This window comes from Panthera leo, chromosome C1 (genome assembly GCF_018350215.1).
Source record: "Panthera leo isolate Ple1 chromosome C1, P.leo_Ple1_pat1.1, whole genome shotgun sequence".
Taxonomy (NCBI): domain Eukaryota; kingdom Metazoa; phylum Chordata; class Mammalia; order Carnivora; family Felidae; genus Panthera; species Panthera leo.
Window position 1 is genome coordinate 30,543,291 of NC_056686.1, and position 22,344 is coordinate 30,565,634.

Below are 22,344 nucleotides of genomic sequence, written 5' to 3' on the forward strand. Positions count from 1 at the left end.
TGTCCAAGGGCACGCAGGCGAGGGTGGCCCATAGTTTACTGGCGGTTTTTTATTCGCGGAGCCGGAGGATTCCTCCGAGCTCGGTTTGCCCCAGTACCGCCTACCGCGCCCGGGCGCTGCAGCTCACTCACGGCAGGGCACCTCCCACCGCCCCGGACGCCTGACTGACTGACAGCCAGGGGCGAGGTCTGTGAGCGCCTAGAGGCGGGGGCGGGCCCGGAGGGGCGGGGCCTTGCGGAAGGGGGCGGGCTGAACTCCGGCTTCCGGTAGGTGAGCGCGGTAGCAAGATGGCCACCACCAAGCGCGTGCTGTACGTGGGTGAGCAGGCCCGGAGTTAGGTGGAATTCGGGGCGAACCCGCAGGGAGTGGGTCCTGGCGTAGGGCAGGACGCGTCTACGAACGCGGAGGGCAGCGAGCAGCTGTCTAGGCGGGATCGATGGCGGTACTGCTTTGCTTCAGGGAGTTAGCCCGAGACATAACAGTCTTTCCCGCTCCCTTCCGGGACGGCTGAGCTCTAACAGGAACCCCTTCACCCACTGGACCCGGAGGATTGGTGGAGGAATATTATGGGGCTCCAGATCCTCGCGCTCATTCATTTTATAGACACTCACTGCAGCTCTGGCTCAGTCCCGGCCCCTGCCCTAAAGGAAGGGGTTCCCTGACTAACCGGTAGCAGTGAGAATAACCTCAGTAGCAAAGTTTGATGAGCGCTTTGTAGCCCAAGTAGGGGCAGTTGTGTTTACCGAAAGGGAGCAGCAAGAGCAAAACCCCGAAGATGTGAAAGAGACTTATACGTGGGACGAAGGGGTCATCTTGGGAGAAACCCAGGGAATTGAGGAAGCAAAGGGAAAGTTGGCCGGGCTCGGTTATCAAGAGTCTTTTGTGTACGCTGCTAAGGAGTTTGTATTTTATCCTGAGGACAGTGGGAAATCTTTGAAGCAGTTTAAGCAGTGAAGTAATGGGTTAAAATCTGCATGATCCCAGGATCGCTCCAGTTGGCTGTGTGGAAGAGAGGGAGGGCAGTTAAGAAGCTATTGAAGTAATCCTGGCGCTAAGATGGGCGTCTGTGAGAAGGGTAAAGAGGTGTGTTTCCTTAAGTATGGATGAGGGAGCAAATGAGAAGGGTGCTTATGTACCCAAAGGACTGGATGGAACAGCCCCTCTCCTTGGCTGTCGCATGCTAACTGGGCTGCAGGGACTTCTCAAGAGAATGGAAGACGGTGGTTCAGAAGGCACTTGGCTTCTTTGCAGGTGGGCTGGCAGAGGAGGTGGACGACAAAGTTCTTCATGCTGCTTTTATCCCATTTGGAGACATCACAGATATTCAGATTCCTCTGGATTATGAAACAGGTGAGTCCTTTTCATGCCTTTCATGTTCAGAATACTAAGAGGAAAAAATTCTAAATATGGTTGACATGTAGAAAAGTTCAAGAGGGTGCCTCAGTAGGGCAGCATAATAGTGATCTTGATGGAGAAGGAATGTTCTGAGTCTTGTGGTTGTAAGCTGTAACATAACTTGCAGAGTCCCATCTGTTGAGTGTGAGATAACAAAATTTTCAATAGCCCAGTAGGAAGATAGATTTTGAGCTACGGGGCGATCAGACTTCTTTCAAACTACCTGCTGGGTACCCTACCACCCCTGCTCCTTTCTTGGCAGCTGCACTGTTAATCAGGGCACCAGGGAAGCTCAGCCCCAACTGAGGGACTTTGGCCCCTACTTACCTGGGGGAGTTTTCCTTCAATTGCTATCACAGGTACAGTGCAGTTTTTCTACTTTCCCTTTCTTGTCTTTTTTAAGATTGGAGTTTTAGGCCTAGATCAGTCATCGACCCTGCACGATTATTAGCAAGGTCTTTAAACTCTCTGGGTCTGGGATCTTTATCTGTAAAAATCAATATGGGCATACTTTGGAGATATTGCAGGTTTGGTTCCAGACCACTACAATCAAACCAGTATCGCCGTAAGATGCATCAAGTTAATTTTTTGCTTTTCCATATAAAAGTTACATTAACCTATACTATAGTTATTAAGTGTGCAATAACATGTCTAAAAAAGCAATGTACCACCTTAATGAAAACATACTTTATTGCTGAAAAATGCTAGCCATAACATGAACTTTCAGAGAGTTGTAATCCCTAATCACAAATATAATAATGACGAAAAAGCTTGAAATACTGTGAGAATTACCAAAATGCGACACAGACACAAAATGAGCAAATGTGGTTGGGAAACTGGTGCTGACAGAATTGCTTGGTGCAGGGTTCCCTTCTCAGTTTGTAAAAGATTATATCTATGAGACACAACAAAGCAAAGTGTAATAAAACCAGGTATACCTGTAAGGTTATAGTGGTTCTCTAAAGTTAGTTGGTTTAATTAAGTTAGCACTGTTGTGCTTGGCCTTTTAAGTTAGGTCAACATTTTTCTGAGGGTAAAGAGTGAGCATGCTAATCCAGGTTTTAAGATTCATGCTTTATGCACAGTTGATGCTCAAAATGTGTATTTGGAACCAATAATTGATAAGTTAAATAACTTAATTTTTCTACTTGTCTTGTATGCAGAGGTTAAGGCTTTAATTTGGCTTTGGTAAGAATTGAATGCCTTAAAGATTAAAAGTACAGTTCAGGGGCGCCTGGGTGGCTCAGTCGGTTGAGCGTCCGACTTCAGCTCAGGTCATGATCTCGCGCTCCGTGAGTTTGAGCCCTGCGTCGGGCTCTGTGCTGACAGCTCAGAGCCTGGAGCCCGCTTCAGATTCTGTGTCTCCCCCTCTCTCTGCCCCGCTCCTGCTCATGCTCGGTCTCTCTCTGTCTCAAAAATAAATAAAAACATTTAAAAAATTAAAAAAATAATAATAATAATAAAAAAATAAAAGTACAGTTCATTCTTTAGCCATGTTTTCTAAAAGACAGAGTTCAATATTATTGGAAATATTGTTCAAACCAGGAAGAATCAAAGAAGGAGATTCTTTCTTACAAAATAGTGATTGGGTAGAATTTCCAATGTCGGGATATGGCATGTGATTGACTTCCCTGTCCTTGTGACCATATTTCTTCCCATTGCCCCCAGTGGTAATTACTTGTTTTTGTTTTCCCTTTTTTTTTTTTCCTTTCAGAAAAGCACCGAGGATTTGCTTTTGTTGAATTTGAGTTGGCAGAGGTGAGAAAATTCTGTGTTACTTCTGTTTATTAGTCTTTGTTTTGTGTTAATGTTGTTACTGATTACAAAGGGAACCAGTCTCCATTTGGTTAGGTGTCTAGGCCTCTTGCTGAGGCTTCCATAGAGACATGAAGTGCTGCTTAATGGAAAGCTTCCCATCTGTTAATAACATTTAGAGAGTTAACAACACAGACCTGCCCTTCTTGCTCTGCACAGCTCCTGCAGCCCTGCTCACTGAGCATTCCTGCCTGGCCACACTGGTGATCATTTCTTAGGTCTTCCTCTAGATGGCAAATTGCTGAAGTGCTCTTTGTTAGACACACATACAACCAAGGCAGGAGGTATAAGATGTGACTTTTTCCTATTTTGTTTTAATTTTGTTTTTCTGCTGCCATGTATGCATTTAGACACCATAGGAAGCTAAACTTGTACCTTGTCTTTTCTCGGCAGGATGCCGCGGCAGCTATTGACAACATGGTATGGCTGAGAATCTTCATTCCTAACTGAAGTTGCTTTTTGGTGGTACAGAGAGTCCTTATGCCTAGACTGGTTTGCCTAACCTCCAAAGTTACAGGGTTGCACGGGGAAGTAAAAGTTGTCATCGTATGCAAATATTTGCTGTGAAATGATCACTTGTAAGATTGGTCCTTACTCAAACGGCCTTCCCCATTTACCAGTGATATAAATTCTAATCATCCCTATTGGCCAGTCTCTCACTGACTGCCCCATGTCTGGGATAATCGCAAACACTATGTAAGTTGGTTGCACGGTGAAATCACACGTTTTGCAAAAGAGGCAGAATTTCATGAAACATCGGACCAGTGACAAGTAAGAAGAGAAGTTCAGTAAGGGTAATGGCAGGGTGTACTACTGCTGTGGAAGATTTGAATACCCTGGAGAAGACTTTGGGAATAATGATGAATCTCTAGAGTATTTGTGGCGTCTTTGTGATTTTCATATCAGATATGACGTGCAATAATGTCATATACTGTTGACAGAATTTTGTTGGAAAACCACTGCAAACTCATCAGCACCCGTTACGTCTTTGCTCTACAAATTAGTACATAATTAAACCTGAAATTTATAAGAAATTTATTTCCCTTACTTTTAGTTTCACCACAACAAAATCCTGGTCCTTTTTTTTTTTACCCCCCTTCTCTTTTTACTCTGAATTTGTCTTCACTGCTCTAAATGGATTTATGATAAGTGACCTTTCCCAGTACTAGTTATCTTTGGATGATAAAGTTCTCCTTTACTCCTGTTCTGGTACCCATTCACAGAACATATTCCTTAGCCCTCAGAGATCATTTCTCACCATTTCAAAGCAGATCTTGACTTTTGAAGGTGAACCCAAGTACTTGGAAACTGCAATTACCTGTGTAATTCCAGAGCATTCTGGAGTTACTTTCAGGAGCACCCCCGGGGCGGGGGGGGGGGGTGGGGTGGGGTGGGAATTGCAGCCCCTGGGCTGCTGTGTGGTAGGCACACAGCTTGTTGTTAGCGGTCAGGGATTCAGGGAGAATAAAGCATGAGCATGTCTCAGATGTATTAGAAGCAAATGCAAAGCTGTCTGACTCTCTTTTAACCTGACAAGAGTTTAAGCAGCTGGATTTTCGATCTTTTCAGAATGAATCTGAGCTCTTTGGACGGACAATTCGTGTCAATTTGGCAAAACCAATGAGGATTAAGGAAGGCTCTTCCAGACCAGGTGAGCGGGGACAACCACAGATTCCACATCACATCCTCCATTGTGGCCTTAGTCACATTTTTATTCCTGTTTACTTGGAAGTAGGCACTGAATACCACTCCAGATGGATAGTAGAGGATGGTTCACGTTGGCAAAGGGCATGCGCCACCTTTGTGGGGAATGAAAAGAGTTTGAGCTTCTCAGAGTGATTGTCTGTATTATAAGAGAAACCCTGCCCGATCTCTTCTCTTCCCCAGTTTCTCGGCACTTTGCTCATCAAGGCTGGAACTGGCAAGGCTGTGCCTTCACCCTTGATGTAGTTTTTTTTACTTAATTCTTGATGTCGTTTTTTTTTTACTTAGCCTCGTACGAGCTGGACTTCAGGGCGGACATTCCTGTTGGGAACTTTCCTTACCCTTGGGAGTTCCTCAGCAGAAGTGTCTGGCTCAGAGGGCCATGGAGTATGTTCCACTTTGCCGACCAAAACAGCTAGTGAGCAGCTGGCCGTTAGCTTGAATTTCTTAGCATTTGTTCGATTCTTCTCCTTTCAGTGTGGTCAGATGATGACTGGTTGAAGAAGTTCTCTGGGAAGACTCTCGAAGAGAATAAAGAGGAAGAAGGGTCAGAGCCTCCCAAAGTGGAGACCCAGGAGGTGAGAGTGAAGGCATGCGCTTCTATAGGAGACTTTTTTTTTTTTAAGTTTTTATGGAAATTTGCAAATATATACACAAAAGCAGAGAGAATGAAAAGCAGACTCTTAGTGTTGTGACGAAGGTGGTATTGAGTGAGTGAGTGAGAGGCTCTAGTTCTTTTAGCCTTGTGCCCTGTGTCATAATGAGCTGCTCTGGTCTGCCTAGTCCCGTGTTGGGATTGCCTACTGACGAGGGGGAAGCCTGAGGTGAGGAAGGTGAACGAGTGGTCCTCTTCACCCCTCCTGCCCAGTCCCTCCTTCACTGAAGTGCTTTACAGAGGCTCACTGTCTCCCTGTCGCTGCCCTGATTCAGAGGAGGCAGGCCAGCCTCCTTCCCTCAGTCTGTACACAGGTTCGAGGCTCTCCCTTCCCAGGAGGAGCCTGCCAACACTCCCTCCTGACTCTAAGCATCCCTCCCTGGCTGGCTCCCCGGGCTTCCCCTTTCTTCCTTGTGACTGTTGTTCTCTAGATTTCATTCTTGGCTCATGGTGTCTGTCTCTCTCTCTCCATCTCCCCTCCTCTCCTTGGTTGAAATTTTTTGTTTTAATGTTTATTTTTTGAAAGAGAGAGAGAGACAGAACACAAGCGGGGGAGGAGCAGAGAGAGGGGGAGACACAGAATCCGAAGCAGGCTCCAGGCTCTCAGCTGTCAACACAGAGCCCAACGCAGGGCTCGAACTCATAGATCACGAGATCATGACCTGAGCTAAAGTCAGACGCTTAACTGACTGAGCCCCCCGGGCACCCCAGCAGTCACTGATTTTTTTTTGCAGCCTCTCCCATGCTGTTACCTTTCTTGGCCTCTGTTTCTAGTGTCCAGCTTTCAGATCTTTCGGCTGCAAGTCTCACAGGCAGCTTAGAGTTGCCCAGCATGAGTGCCCTCCTCTCTCTAATCTTGCTCTCCATCTTGTCAATTTGCCACCATCCAGCCGCACACACACTGTCCCAAGCCAGAAATTTGGTTGCAAAGCAGAGCACACACATGGCCTTCACAGTCCAAGGAGTAACCTTAGATCCCCCTCTTTAGAACGGCCAGCACATCATCAAATGCTGCCAAGTGTTCTCAGACTTTCCTGAGTCCCCCTCCTTGGTTTGTCCCATTGCCCCAGTTAGCCTCTCCTTGTGCGGATAATTGCAGAAGCTCCCTAACTAGTCTTCTGGCTGCTGACCTCTCTCTAGTCCTTCATTGAGACAGACGGAATGAACTGTTTAAAGCACAGACTGAGTCAGAATCTGTGACTCCCTCTCTGCCACTCCCCAGCTCATGCTCTGCCTCTCAAGAAATAAATAAACATTAAAAAAGAATTATAAAAAATCAATAAATAAAGCACAGACTGAGCCCCTGATTCCTGCTAAGACTTCTTCAGTGGCTCCCATTGCCTGTCCCGAGGAAGAAAGTTGGGGTGTGCTCCCCAGTTCCTGTCCTCTCACCTCACCCTCTGTCTCCCTTCCACTCTCCCGCTCCGGTCCCCACTTCAAGCTCAGGAAAACCAGTCTCTGTTTCACTGTACGTCTTTGCTTTTGTGCAGGCTACGCCGGTGTTTCTTGCCTGTCCCTTTCTAGGCAGTAATTCTGTGAGTGTAGGGGCCTTGTATTAAGTATCTTATTAATTAAAAAGTGAGGTGGGTGAATGTGGTTAAGAGCGCGGGATCGGGGGTGGGGTGGGGTGGGATGATTTAGGCCTGAATTCCGGCTTCACCATTTAACCACTTCTCTGACCTTGGGCAAGTTACTGAACTTCATTGTACCTCAGTTTCCCCACCTCTAAAATGGGGATAAATAGCAGTACTGATTGATCTTTAGGGTGGTGGTAAAGACCTGATGAGCTAGTATATGTATCCTTCAGAGAATAGTACCCTGTACTCGGCAAGTGCTGTGTGAATGTTTGCCGCTGTGGTTGCTAGTGGCAAATAATAGTAATAGTATCCTCAGTGCCAGCGGGCGACCTCAGTGCACTGCTTGACTTTTCTCTTTGGAACACATGTGACCCCAGCAAATGTCTCCTTATCCTCTTCTTAGCCTTGTCTCCTTGGGGTGTAAATCAAGGCCCCTGCCTCCCCCATTGTCTTCTGAGCACACCAGAGGGCTGCCCTCCCGGCTTCCGTTGTAGCCAGCCTGTGGGTGCGCAGGTCTGAGCATAGAAAGGAGGAGGTGGCGTCTTATTTAATTGGAGTGAGGTGGGTTTGAACGTGTCGAGAGCTACCTTCTGTGGGCCAGAAAAGTGTTCCGTGACCGCAGGGCAGGGTGAAGTGAGCTCGCGTGTCTGAGGGTAAGTGTGATGAGGTAATGAGCCTGCGGGGTGGGGCTCAGGTTAGCTGGTGCTGAGGTGTCCTGTCACTGGGTGTCCGGCCGGGGGCTGCGGCCGTGGCCTTCCCTTTCACGGCCCAGGGCCTTCCCTGCCAGCATCTTGCTGCAGCCCGCTCGCGGCTGTTGGGTTCTTGGTGCATATTCGGAATACTTGCTCTCCTACTTGGGGGTCAGAGTTCTCCCCAACTTAATGATTTCTCCTGCACCCAGGGAGAGCCTGCTGCGAAAAAGGCCCGATCAAATCCTCAGGTGTACATGGACATCAAGATTGGGAACAAGCCAGCCGGTCGCATCCAGATGCTCCTGCGTTCAGACGTTGTCCCCATGACGGCAGGTGAGTGGGACTTCGGGCAGGATGCCGGTGGCTGAGCAGTGGCCTTCCCAAGGTCCTCACTGCCACAGTTCTTGTGCCCTTGACACTGTCTCTGACCTGAGTTGACTTGAGGCATCTCAGATCCTGGGATCTAGGAACAAAAGAGTCGAAGCAGGCACTTTTGAAGCTTTATAGGTGCTGGTTTACTATTTTTTTAACAATAATTGTTTTGTTTTGTTTTGTTTTTAACACAAGTAAACATGTATCCATGCTCAAAACAAAACAAAAAACAAGTACCATACACACGTACTGCAACAATACTGACGGCAGTAAGTTGAAAACTTAAATGTTTTTCCCTCTCTCCACATCCAGTTTTACTCTCCAGAACTAACTACTGTTAACGAACAGTTTCTTGAGTTTCTCGTGTAAATATTGACTTCTGTTTATTCTTTTTTTACATCTAGTTTCATTATGTAGGTGTCAGTTTCACAAAGTTTGTCATGAAAAACCGCACTCCCCTGGTACTGTGCCCCTGCCCTGGGCACCTCCCTCCACCCCCCCAACACCATCTGCTGCTCCCCAGAGGCAGCCAGTTTCAACTCTTAGCTGGTTCTTTTGGTTTTTGTATTGGTAGATGAGAGATTTTTTTTTTTAATGTTTTTATTTATTTTTGAGACAGAGAAAGACAGAGCGTGAGCAGGGGAGGGGCAGAGAGAGGAGAGGGAAACACAGAATCTGAAGCAGGCTCCAGGCTCTGAGATGTCAGCACAGAGCCCGACGCGGGGCTTGAACTCATGGACTGGAGATCATGACCTGAACCAAGTCGGACGCTAAACTGGCTGAGACACCCAGGTGCCCCAGTAGATGAGAGATTTATATTGCTGCTCCCTGGTTTTTTCATTTTAGACATCTGTTGGCTCTTCTACTTCAGGAGATAAGGAATCAGCTTTTTAAATCCCTTTCCCTGCCCCGTTATCTTCCTGACATATATAGTTGCCATAAGCTTGGTTAAGTTGGAGGTTATTTTAACTATTTAACATCATACTATAGTAATTGCCATTCACACAGAGCATTTTGTTTTCCTGGGATCTGTAATTGTCTTGTTTTCACGCAAGCTCTGTCTATGCATTTATTCCTGATGCTCTCCCAAATTCTGCTGCCTGCGTAAATCTCTCCTCATGTTCACACACACCAGATATTCTGTCGGTTTCCCTCTCCTGTAGAAGTCCTCCTTAGAGCCTTCTAACTCTCTTTAGCCTGGACCATTGCTTTCCCAGCCTGCTGCACAGCTAGTGTCACGGGCTCTCCTGTGTTCTCTGCTGTCTTCTTTTTTGGTGTATTCCCTCATTTTAGTAGAAGACATGCTTCTGTAGCATCTGCAGGAAAGAGCTTGGGAGGTAAGTTTTTTGAGACTGAAATCTAAACATAAGTACCTTCTCACTTGACTGATAGGGTACAGAATTCTAGAGGAGTCTAAGGTCATTCTGATTCTTGGTCCTTTATATAAAGCCCTTTCTTTCTCTCTAGTGCTGAGCTTTCCAATACAGTAGCCACTAGGCACATGTCACTGTTTAAATTAAATAAAATTAAAATTAATTTCCTGAGTTACACTAGCCAAGTGCTTTTCTTTTTCTTTTTTCTTTCTTTTTTTTAATATTTGTTTTAATATTTGTTAATTTTTTTAAATATTTGTTAATATTTTTTTAATATTTGTTTATTTCTGTGAGAGAGGGAGACAGTGTGAGCTGAGGAGGTGGGCAGAGAGAGAGGGAGACACAGAATCAGAAGCAGGCTCCAGGCTGTCAGCACAGAGCCTGACGCAGGGCTTGAACCCACAAACCGTGAGATCTGAGCTGAAGTCAGACGCTTAACCAACTGAGCCACCCAGGTGCCCTCCAAGTGCTTTTTTTTTTTTTAATTTTTTTTTTAATGTTTATTTGTCTTTGAGAAAGAGAGACAGAGTATGAGCGAGGGAGGAGCAGAGAGAGCGGAGACACAGAATCCAAAGCAGGCTCCAGGTTCTGAGCTGTCAGCACAGAGCCCAACACGGGGCTCGAACTCACAAAACGAGAGATCATGACCTGAGCCAAAGTCAGATGCTTAACTGACTGAGCCACCCCCGAGTGCCCCTACACTAGCCAAGTGCTTAAGAGCTGTTAGATAGCCCTGGCCTAGAGGCCCTTAGGGTGTCTGTGCTGTGTTCTGAAACCATGTGCCTTTGGATAGATCTTACATCCATCATGCTGGATATTCAGTGGGGGACCTACTGTATTAGTTTTCTATTGCTTTTGTCACTGATTACCACAAACTTAGTGGCTTTCAGCAACACAAATTTATTATCTCCCATCTGGAGGCCAGGTCACTCCCTTACTGGAAGCCCTACAGGAGTATGTTTCCAGGGGCATCAGGTTGTCAGCAGAATTCAGTTTCCTGCATGTGTAGGACTGAGGTATCCCATCCTTGCTGCTGTCAACTGAAAGCTGTTCCCAGTTTCTGAAAGCTCACCACTTCCTTCCTCCATCTTCAGAGCCAACAGTGGTGATCCAGTCCCTCTCACATTTTGAATCTCTTAGCCAGGAAAAGTTCCCCTGTTACAGGTTCATGATTCTGTTAGGCCGCTCTGGATAATTGGGGCCGAGGTCCATCCATAACCCTAATCACATCTGCAAAGGCTCTGTTGCTATATCACGTTCTCAGGTTCCAGGGACTGGTATGGATGTCTTTAGAGAGATGTTTCTCCTGTGTACCACACCCACAGGACAGTGTTTTATCCTCTGGTTGGGGAAATTTCTTTCAATTACTTCTTCACTTTTGTCCCCTCTGATTTCTCTCTTCTCTCTTTCAGGAACCTTCCTAAGTGTCTTTTGTTTTTGTTTTTGTTTTGTTTTTTTTAATGGCGTTCTGTGCTTATTTCACAGAGGTGATAATTCATCTTTCTGGGGACATCACTAAAGTTTTGTCTTCCTGTGGCTTATGTTTCAAGTCCCTTTTTCCTGAGTTGTTATGTTTTGCTTTCTTTTTTGGTCTGTTTGTTTTGGTCTTTGCTTTTCACGTTAGATGCCTTCCTCATCTTTAAGAATGGGGCCCTAACAATCTGCCTGGAAACTTCCTAGGCATCAGTAAGGCTTGCCGGCTGAGGCTTTCCACCTGTGGGATGAGTCGGTTGGGGTCTTTCTCTGTCAGACCCCGGATGTTCGTTCCCTGACTTCTGTTCTCTTTGACAGCACAGAGTCCTCTGAGAAGAGTCTAGTCTCCTGCTAGAGGCTCTTACATCCAGCTGTTTGCCATCTTGGTCTGGAGAGACGGGGGCAGTATGTAAACTTTCACTTGATCTCCATTTGTCATTACAGTACCTCTGCCCTCGGCTACATGTAGTATAGCCAGTCCAGAGACCCTCTGCCTTAACCTACCAGAGAGAGTAGACCTCCAGCCAGCTACTGGGGAGGAAGGGGTTAGCTACTTTCTTAACAGGCTTTCAGCCAGCTTTCCTGTTTTCAGAACCACCTTTACCCTGTACTTGAGCTTTTGGCATTTCTGCAACATAAAGCGAGTTGCTTCTTGGCTCTTCTGACTTAAGAGCCAGCTTTCCTTTTTTTTTTTTCCTTTTTTTGAATGTTTCAAATTTTTATTTAAATTCTAGTTAATTAACATATAATATTAGTTTCAGGAGAACTTAGGGATTCATCGCTTAGGGTTTGCCTCACTCTTTTTTTTCCCCTTCCCCTGTGTTCATCTGTTTTGTTTCTTTTTCTTTTCTTTTCTTTCTTTCTTTTTTTTTTTTTTTTGAGAGAGAGAACGTGCAAGCAGGGGAGAGGGGCAGACAGAGAGGGAGAGAGAGAATCTTAAGCAGGCCCCATGCTCAGCATCATGGTTTTCCCAATGCCGCCCACCAGCTCCTGACCCTGCATTCCAATCCTGAGACAGGAGAAGGTGGTGCAGAGCTCCCCGGCCGCCATGCCCACTGCACAGCCCATCACAAAGCACATCTTCATGTGGTCAAAGCAGCTCGGCTGGGACTGTCTATAGGGCTCTACGGCCACTGGCATTTCATTCTTGGCTTCGGTCACACTTCTGCGTCTCACGTGGAATGCAAGGCGAGGTGTGCCCAAAGCCTGAGGAACTGCTCTAGTTTTTAACCTCAGCATCTTTTCCTTTCTCCCCACCAGAGAATTTCCGATGCCTGTGCACCCATGAGAAGGGCTTTGGCTTTAAGGGAAGTAGCTTTCACCGCATCATCCCCCAGTTCATGTGCCAGGGCGGCGATTTCACGAACCACAATGGCACTGGGGGCAAGTCCATCTACGGGAAGAAATTCGATGATGAGAACTTTATCCTCAAACACACAGGACCAGGTGGGACCCGATCAGGGCGTGGTGGCACATGGGGCCAGGCCAGTGGCTTTGTGGGTGGAGGGCTCAGGTCTGCAGGCGAACTGGTTAATGATCCAGCACCTGCATGTGGCCTGGCTGGTGTCGGGGAAGCGGCTTCCATTCACACACTGCCCATCCTCCCTGTCCGCACTCCCTGGGGCCCACCATGTGAGCTCTCTTAGTCCCTGAGCCTGGCTGCCCCATCTCTGTTAGATGTTCCTCTCTGTCTTAGTGGTTGGTCCCCCAGCAACTGGAGAAAAACAACTGTACTGAATGGTCATCTTGAAACTTACGACCACACTTCTTCAGGGGCCCCTGGCAGCGTTACTAGAGTCCCCTAGTTACTAATGCTCAGTCCCAGTCAAAGATGACGGTTCCTCCCTTCGCTCCCGAAACCTCCATGTCACCCTCCAAGCATGACCTCCTGCGTCTCCTGACACGGGCCCGCTCTGCCTTCCCTCAGGGCAGGGCACGAGCTGTGGTCCGGACCTCATCCTTGCTCCCCTACCTGGGAACCGGGCTCCTGTGGTTGTCCCTCTGCTGCCTTGTGTAACCCACACCCTCTGCCCCGCTGGATCAGCCCGTCTGTGTAAAAGCATATGGTACCTGTGTTTTAAAAAACTCCTTTGACTTGTGTCCCTGTTAGCTATCTTCCATGCCTCTCAATCCCCTTGAGTAAAACTTCTTGAAAAAGTTGTGTAGACTCCCTGCCTTTTGTTCTCTCTATGCCCCTTCAGCCAGACTTCTAGCCCCACCTTTACTGAAACCACCCTTCCCACGATGCCAAGAGCATCCATCTTGCCAGTAGCCAGCTCGTGCCACCTCCCGGCAGCATTTACACTGCGCCATCTACAGACATCCCTCCGACGGCCAGGAGCCAGGGGAGAAGGAGCTCACGTGCTTGTTCTCTCTCCCCCAGGCCTACTCTCCATGGCCAACTCCGGCCCAAACACCAACGGCTCCCAGTTCTTCCTGACGTGTGACAAGACGGATTGGCTGGATGGCAAGCACGTGGTGTTCGGGGAGGTCACAGAAGGCCTGGATGTCTTGCGGCAGATTGAGGTGGGTGGCTTCCCCGGGCCCTGGGTGCATAGCCCTGTGGGAGAGCTGGAGAGGGGCCACGGCTGCTCCCAGGGAGGGCTGCTTCTGCTCAGGCAGGGGTGGGCAGATGGGGAGGGTATCCCTAAGCCAGTCCTTACTCTCCACCCTCCCGTGTTTCTCCCCCTCTTCTGTCCCCACAAAGGCCCAGGGCAGCAAGGATGGGAAGCCAAAGCAGAAGGTAATCATTGCCGACTGTGGGGAGTACGTGTGAGTCCGCAAAGTCTCGGCACTGCCCCTGCGTATCCAGGAACTGTCAGCCTGGGAACCAGCACCTGAGGGTGTCTGTCCCCTTTGTGGCAAGCAGGGGTTTGTGTCATGGCCCTTCTTGGACTCAGCTCGGAGCAACTCTTCTGCAGGTACGGCCTGGGCTCCCTCTGGCTCTTTCCCAGGCGTGGCCGTGGGCCTGGGAGCCGGCACAGGGGCCGCCTTCCCCACTGGACAGGCTGTGCGTGGCCTTTTCCGGCCTTTGCTGCCATGGCTTCTCCTTGGCCTGCCAGTGTGGCTCCTGGACGTTTCTTCTAGTAAAATAAATCCTAGTTCCTGTACTGCCGAGTCCAGCTAGTTCCTAGCAGTTGTCAGAGATTATGTGTGTGGCTAAGCTGTCCTGCTGAATTAGGCTGGCAAAGGGATGGGGCATAGCTTTTCTCTACTCCCTTGGATAGTTCCCTGAGATGCCAAGTAATAGATCTTCAAGCCAGGTTCCCTTGTCAGATCATTGTCAGAACGGTGGAAATCAAAGAGAGTGGAGAAATTCCTGTCTTCTGCTGCCTGTGCTCCTAAACTCATGCTGGCTAGTCTTGTAGGCAGCAAGCATAGTTACAACTCTCAGCGATTCATGTGTTTATTTCTTCATATTCACTCTACAGATATTAAGTAAGCTCTGTGCCCAGCGTAGGGCTTGAACTCACAACCCAGAGGTCAGGAGCCACATGCTCTACTGACTGAGCCAGCCAGGTGCTCCCATTCTACAGAATTTTTCACACAATATTTTAACTCAAAATGCCTTCTTTGTGCCACGTACTGTGCTTATTTGTCTGGAGACAGGATGTCACCCAGCTACCTGGGTCTAACCAACCTGCTGCCTTTTTTGTGAATAAAGTTATTGGAACACAGCCACATCCATCTGTTTACATATTCTCTATGGCTGCTTCCTTATCACAGTGACAGAGCTGAGTAGTTGGTGACAGATACTATATGGTCCCCATGTTAAAACTCTCCAGAGAAACAGAACCAATAGGATGTGTGTAGACATGTGTATATATAGAGATTTATTTTAAGGACTTGGCTCCATGACCGTGGGGCTTGCAAGTCAGAACTCTGCCGGGCAGGCAAGCAGGCTGGGACCCAGGGAAGAGTTGATGTTGCAGGTCAAGTCTGAAGGGCTGTCTAGAGGCAGAATTCTTCCTCCCTCTGGCAAGCTCAGTCTTTTCTCTCTTAAAGGCCCTCGACTGATTGGATGAGGCCCACCCACATTTTGGAGAGTAATCTGCTCTACTTCCAGCCTGTTGCTTTAAATGTTAATCACATCTGAAAAGTACCTTCACAGCAGCATCTGGACTGGTGTTTGACCAAAAACTGGCTGTGGTGGCCCAGCCAGGTTGACACACAAAACTAACCAACACAGACTCAAAGCCTAAAATATTTATGACATGAACCTTTGCAGAAAGTTTGCTGATGGCTTAAACAAACGGTCCCACCCCATGCCGAGCTCACAGTCTGGTCCTCCTAATGCAGCCACTGCTTGGAGCTCAAGCTTCTCTCTCCATGCTCAGCCAGGTGGCTTTCAAGCATCCCTCACCTGCTGAAGGCCTGAGCAGGGACGAGCCCTGTGGCCACTAGGCACCTCTCTGGTTGGGTTGCTAGGACCATTCAGAATCCATGGGGCTGGGCTTTTTGATGTTAAGATCTGGACGAGCCTGGTGCCTCCTGGCCCTGGTGACCCCAGGATAGCTCCTGTGAGGGATGTTGGCTGAGCTCCTACTTGGGGTTTCTGTCTTCCTTGTGGCTAGGATGTACCACATGGTTACCCTTGACCCTACAGAGCTCCCAAAAGAGACCTTCCCTCAAAGCACAGGCCCCCACTCTGAGGGCAAACTATGGCCATCACAGGTCAGCCACCAGGAAAGGATGTGTATAAAAGGGTATAGCACAGCCACCTCCCAAGAGGGGACTGACTCCTATGATGACCTTGTTGCTTTCTCTTGTTCCTTGGTAGCACCCACTGGGTGCCAGTGCCCCTCCCAGTGTGCTACGGACCATCTGCAGGTGTTATCCCTGTATCCACAGCAGAACCCTATACAGAGGTAAACCAAGGCCTGGGTGACATGGCTACAAAGTCCCAGAACATGGTAGAGCAGGATAGGAAGCTCAGCCCGCCTCCCCGTAGTTAAGTGGGGTCCTGGGAGGTTTATTGGGCTCTAGCCTCGGCCTATGGCAGGGGGCCCAAGGCCCTCAGGGAGACACATAGTCCCTATAGTTGGCCTGGACCCTTTGGGGAGACCTAAGGAAACAGGGTTCTTCCCTGCCAGACAGGAGGTGCCCCAGAGCCTGGGGAGCAGTGGCCTGGCTACCTGATCAGCTCCTCACAGCATACTACCAAACCTGTTACTTGGGAAGGCTCTGGTCCTTCGGAAGTGTACCCAAGGGTGTCTGAGGTAGCTTCCTGGTCTGCATGCGGATTGCCTCAGCCCCAGCACCTCAAACAGGGCTGGGTTTTGCCAGTGCACTGACTCCTTCAGGTTGTGGCCCCAGAGTTGGTCCCGTGGCTGCTGGAGTTTCCTCTTTGACAGCACATCAGCCCTCGGATGTGGCTGGCTGTGATGTCACAGTCCCAAAAGCCTGCAGCAACACTCCAGGAAGGGATTTGGGACCTACTTTTTAGTTGTGAACACAGTCTTGTAGGCTGCGGGTGTTAAAAACCAAGAAAGCCATGTTTTCAAAAAATATTAACAGGAAAATTTCTACTACATAATGAAGTGGGAAAAGCATATTTCAAAGCAATTTATATGATACGGTGTGATCCCAATTTTGTAAAAATACTTATCTATAACATGTAAACCTCTAAACATGTGTATCCTAAGGAAAAAGCCTAGAAACAAATTCACTAAAATACTGTGTTTATGAATCATACAACTGTGACAATTTCAGATTTTTTTCCCCAATTTGTCCTCCAAAACTGCATTATTTTTGTAATAAATGAAAAACCTGTTTTTTAAAAGATGGGTTGAGTGCTTTGTACCTTTAAGCAGGCTGGTGGGATCCCCTTGCCCCTGGGAACATGGGAAAAAGGTTCACAGCCTTGGCCGTAACCAGGCACTTTCCTCAGGCCTTGAAAGTAAGTGGGAACACAAAGTCCTCCCTCCAGAGACTGCAGGGTGTAGATTTTCAGGAGAAAGCACAACTCTGAAATAAGTACACCATCACCTGCAGAACACATTCTGGACAAGCACAGAAAGAGATCAGCAGATCCTTTTGTAATGTCAACAGGTACCAGTTGCTAAGTGTTTTTATGGCAGACATTGTCCTAAATGTGTATGTACATATCTGATCTTTCCAATAGCCTTGGAAGGAAAGAACCAATATCCTACCCTACCACAGAAAAGGACCCAAGATTCACATCCATTTGGCTCCAAAATGCTGTACTCTTGCTGTGCTGCCTCTGTTCCTTTGGTAATTTTCCAGGACAGGTTACCTCCCCACCTGAGAAAACCCTGGACACAGATGTTGTAATAACTTGGCCTCCAGGCCAGCATTGCACTGCCAAAGCCGAGACTGCTCTGCACGTGTCCTCAGCCTTTTCCCACATGCCCTCCCTTCTGGCAACAGTCCTTGATTCCTCGTTGTCAGTGGGCCTGACCAACCACCCATATGTATCCTTCGGGTCCCGTGCAACCAGATAAACCAGCCATGCCCTGAGCAAGAGAAAGGGAAATGGTGGCATCTGTGCTGTGTATCTGCCAGCCTGGGCCACCCCTGCAGCTGCCATGCTTGGCTCAGCAAACGGGTAACTGGAAATCTAACATATGCGATAAATGCATGCAGTATCATGCAATAAACAGGGCATAAAATGCAGGAGCTTTGTGTCCATTCACAATGGTTTCACTGCTCAGGGCTTTCTCCATTTGATCTCATTTGCCTGAATGGCAGAAGTTGCTGGAAGTCTGACCCAGGAAGGCAGGCAGAGGCTTCCTGTTTTTCAGTTGTGCATGAAAAAGGAAGATTACAACCTCCAGTCATTCCTGCTGTGCCCAGCCTGACAGGTGAGGTATATATATCCCTGTCTATAAATCTTTGGGTGATTTGACAGACATTCCTGGTGTACCCCTAATTGTGTTGGGCTATTGGCTGGGCACAAAAGATGCGAGGGTGAAGTAAAGAATTGTCAAAATAATTGGCTAATTTTAAACTTACATTAGCCTAAAAGGTCATCTTTGATGTTAGGAAGATGGAAGTGTTAGATAAGGACTAGAATGGCAAACAGTTCTATATTTTATACCAGCTCTGATCTGTGACCACCACCTGAGCCCCCAGTTCAAGGTTGTGAGGCAGCATCTGGGCTCAGTGTGAGAAAGGGTTGGCAGACAAGATTTCTAGCAGAAGGCCCTTTGGAGACCAGAAAGCCGAATGCCTTCATGTACACATGGGAAAATGAGACCCAGAGGAGGAAACCATCTACCCGGTCAGCTCTCTTAACATCTAGGCCAGAGTTTAGATCCTTAACTGATGGGGAACTTTCCACCTTGCAGACAGTCTGGACCTGCTCTCTATCCCAGAGTCTCTTTCTCTGTACTTGTTCCACAGTCCCTTCCAGGTCCCTGTGGAGGGGCTGCTGTCCTGCAGCAGGGCCCCTGGCCTCCACACCTGCTGCCAGGCCTGATGTCCGGGGCCCCTCCTCAGGTGCAGAGTGATGGCAGAGATGCGCGTCTTTGGGCACAGGGGTGGTTCCGCCTCGGCTGGGCTGTGCCTGTGGGTTGGGCGGGCCCAGGATCTGCTTTTAATGACAGTATTTCAGGGCTCTGGCAGCTGGACTCTGTCTGCTCCAGCAGGTAAATTACAGGCTTAGCAAGTCAGAAATCAAATAAACACTCCAGCTGCCTGTGGCGGCTGCTCCAAGGAGAACAGTGGTTTCCGGGAACCTTCACCCAGGTCAGCCTAATTACTGCCTGTCACTCCTGTGGGACAGGGACCTTTTCTTTTGTCCACAGGCCTAGAGAGACAGGACGGCACTCCTGGGCACACAGGGTGATGCAGATTATGGTGACCAGCCTGATTTTGACAACTGGACATAAGCAGGTGCTGAGAAAACCCTGCCCTTGCCCCACACCTGGCCCCAGGCTGCCCAGTGTCCCAGATGCACTGCAGTGGGTGAAATGGATTGCTCCTTATGGCAGAAGATGGCAAACAGTGGAGTTCTAATACCAATCATTTTGAAGTTCTATCCAGATTTGGAAGCAAAAAAAATCAAGATTGATTATTGATGTTTGCCATGCCAAAGGGAAAGGGTAGTCATGTCATCTGTTCTCAGCATCGTCATCCTGAGCCACCCAATTTCTCTACCATGCTAGGCTCAATAAAAAGAGAACTTTTCCATGGAGCTGAGCTCAGCATGGTGACAGATAGATAGGTGAATGAAACCTCCCCAGTTTTTTGTTTCTACAAAGGCCAAAATCCACGCACCGCAGCTCTTCCCCGGATAGCAGAGGCAGATCAACGCAGTAAGATCGGGAGAGACAAATGCCATTGGCCTGAGCCCTACGTCATGTGGTTCATTCAGCTCTTGAGTTGGCACGTGCCTACCTGTGGCTAGCAGTTTGATGATTCAGATCCACAACTACACAGCAATGAGGGCAAGTCCACACTCTAACAAAAGTGCCCAGAAATACCTGGGAGGGGCAGGCAACCGGAGGTAGACTAGACTGTCTACACACATCCAAGCCTTGTAATGGATAGTAAAGAGCCCGAGGTAGCCATTTTGGGTTCTAGGTGCCCCTCAGTTCACCCCAAATCACCACAAGCCTGGACCAGCAATGGACACGGATAGGTCCTCAGATGGGACTTTTGTGTCAACCCCAAAATGCTGGTCAGCACGTGCTTTTCAGGGAGGAGGCTGGGAGAGAACCTGCTCAGTGACTCAGACCACCAGACCTGGAGGCCAAAAGATTTTCACAAACCTCAGGCAGGGAAGGGGCAGAGAGGCCTGGAGAAGATCCAGCCCTGGCAGGAAGAAAAGAAGGGCATAGATATGTTGATCTCTGGGGGCCCACCCCTCCATCCCCCCCACCCCCCCGGAGGTCAGGCTGGGTCTGAGAGTTTCCTGCATCTGGAGAGGGGCCTGATCCAGGTGGGAGGCTCTGCAGCGGCGGGGCCGGGCCTCAGTGGCAGCCACAGGCCCTGACCACCATGTTGCGGTGCTTGCGCAGGATGACATTGTTGCTGCTGTCATAGTAGAGCACGGAGGTGGCGCTCAGCTTGGTGGGGGCACAGCACGCCTTGGGGACCGCGTCCGGCTTCATCAGGTGCACCTGGCCAGGGGAGGGACGGCAGTCAGGTGTGAGTACCGCGGCCTTCTCCCACGACTCCCAGGTCCCACCGACCCCGGAGTCTCCAGCTGCTCACCCTCCCGGCTCCATCCTCTGCAGCCCGGGCTGGCGCTAACCTGTAGATGTTCCCCACCCCGCCCCCCTTCACCCCTTCCCCGCACCAGCTGGCTCCCTCCCTCCACATTCACTCCCCTCAGAGGCCACGACCCGCTCACTGGTCTCCAGCACATGGCGTGCCCGGTGCCCAGTCCCTCTGCCGCTCCACCCCTCTGGGGTCCCCTCCGCTCCTCCCATGTGCTCCTGTAACGTCCCTGATCATATCTTGTCCCCATTAGCTGTTTGCCATCTGTCTCCCCTCCCAGCTGTGAGCCAGTGAACGATCACAGAACAGGAGAGACCTAGAATCCTAGGTCCATCCTCGTGTTCAGTGCTGTTACTCCTCAAGGCACTTGCCACCCCTGATAACTTCTAAGGCAACTACTGTTCTGGGCCGACCAAGACGGAGGGCACGGAGGCCCCGCGTGGTGCCCAGAGTCGCATGGCTCTCAGGTGTGGCGGAACTTGGACGGGGTGTGCTGACCTGCTGCCCTCTGAACAGCCTTACTGCCAGGAGAGAGCCTGCCTGAGGAACGGCCCATTTTCAGCTTCCTAAAAATATTTCTCCCAAGCCCTGGCAGGACGAGCCGCAGTTTACACGGAACTCCGGGTCAGGGCCCCCCACTTGCAGGCCCGAAGGCGGCCCGAGGCTGTGGGGAGGCAGGAGAGAAGAGGACACCTGCTCCATCCCTGTGTCGTGCAGCCCAGGGCCCCCCACCCTCTCGGACGCAGCCAAGCAGGACCCGGATGAAGCTGTCTGGTGGGGGAATCTGTCTGGCCCCCACTCCCCTGTGCCCAGCTCTGAGCCAGCCTGCCGGGAGGACACCAGCTGGCTCAGGGCCCAACAGCCTCTCAGGGGCCCAGGGGGAGGCCGAGGCCGCTGTGGGGATGTCCAGCCAGACAGGACCTGGGTGCCACTGCTCCCAACTTCCCCACCTCCAAATGCGGTGGCCCGGTTTGGCCTTCATGGGCCCACGTGAAAAACTAGGCAACACTGCCTGCCCGCCCAGCCATGGGCTCTGAATGACTGGGAACAGGGGAGGGTCTTGCCCGAGTCAGGGTGCTGGAGAGAAGTTGGGCACCGCGGGGGTATGGCCTTTCTGAGACCTCCCCCACGCCCCAGATGAGAGCTTTGTCAGATGAGTGACAGAAAGAAGGTCTTTTATTCCATCTGGCACCAAACAGGATGACTTGGGGAAGCTAATGTGCCATTCCACCCAGCTCGTTTTTGAGCCACCGGGAGACCAAATCCAAGGGTCTGTCACTTACTGGCTGTGCATCTTTGGGTACAAATCGCGCATCTGTGGGCCTCGTTTTCTCCTCTGCCAAATGGGTAGAATGGTACTTTTCTCATTTCCAACACAAATGTATCTAGGACATGTGCCTTGTGCCAGCTCTGCCAGCATGGGGCACAGAAATGTCCCAGACATAGTCCCTGCTTTCACAGACTCAGTGGGGAGGGAAAGGGAGACGGGGAATATTCCAGCAGACAACCAGGACCCACCGGAGCGGCACAACAAAGCAGGCCTTCAGCACTGGGAGCATGAGCGTGGTGATGACCCCTGGCAGGGAAGGGCCACAGACATGAGGCGTGCAAGGGGAGCAGGGGGTGGCTGGGCCCAGGGCAGGGGAGGAGGCCCTCCAAGTGGAGGGCACAGCAGGTGCAAAGGCAGGAAGGTGAGAAACAGCCTATGCAGGGAGATGAGGGTACTAGAACATGTGGGGACACTGGTGAGGTCGGCAGGGTGGCTCACGAGGGGTCCTGCGTCCCAGGCCAAGGGCTCAACCTTCCTCCTGGGAATGGTAGGAAGCGAGACCAAGTTTCTCAACTGAGAACGAGGTACTAGGTTGTGCTTTAGTGGGATCCCCAGCTGCTGTGTGGAGAAGGGCTAAGAGGATGAGCCTAGAGGGAAATGCTTCCTTCTCTTGCCTTCACGACACCCCAAGTCCCCCATCACTGCCCGGCCTCCCCATGGAGGAGGCCAGTCCTCACCTCCGCTCCTGCATCTGCCGTCTCCCCAGAGAAGCTCACCTGTTCTCAGGACTGGAGGGACGGCCCCATGCCACTCTGACATCCAGAGCTTCAGC

The 22,344-nt window shown here is 49.7% G+C and overlaps 2 protein-coding genes across 3 annotated transcripts in view; one reads left to right on the top strand and one right to left on the bottom strand.

Annotated features, from left to right (window-relative positions):
• Window positions 1–260: 260 nt before the first annotated feature.
• PPIE (peptidylprolyl isomerase E) lies at window positions 261–14,166 on the top strand. Of its 2 annotated transcripts, none has more exons than XM_042951587.1 (10): window positions 261–318; window positions 1,252–1,350; window positions 3,110–3,153; window positions 3,604–3,630; window positions 4,780–4,861; window positions 5,392–5,492; window positions 8,048–8,171; window positions 12,317–12,502; window positions 13,440–13,582; window positions 13,764–14,166. In XM_042951587.1, the coding sequence occupies exons 1-10, from the start codon at window positions 288–290 to the stop codon at window positions 13,830–13,832; spliced, it is 906 nt and encodes a 301-aa protein (XP_042807521.1). In that variant the 5' UTR covers window positions 261–287; the 3' UTR covers window positions 13,833–14,166. The 2 variants fall into 2 exon arrangements, with proteins under 2 accessions (XP_042807521.1, XP_042807523.1); XM_042951589.1 differs by having other exon boundaries at window positions 279–310.
• Window positions 14,167–16,720: 2,554 nt separating this feature from the next.
• Window positions 16,721–22,344, bottom strand: part of BMP8B (bone morphogenetic protein 8b) — a 31,907-nt gene continuing 26,283 nt past the window's right edge. The window contains exon 7 of the mRNA XM_042951586.1: window positions 16,721–20,142. Within this exon, the coding sequence (XP_042807520.1) occupies window positions 19,993–20,142 (150 nt within the window). The 3' untranslated portion in view covers window positions 16,721–19,992. The remainder of the gene's footprint in view (window positions 20,143–22,344) is intronic.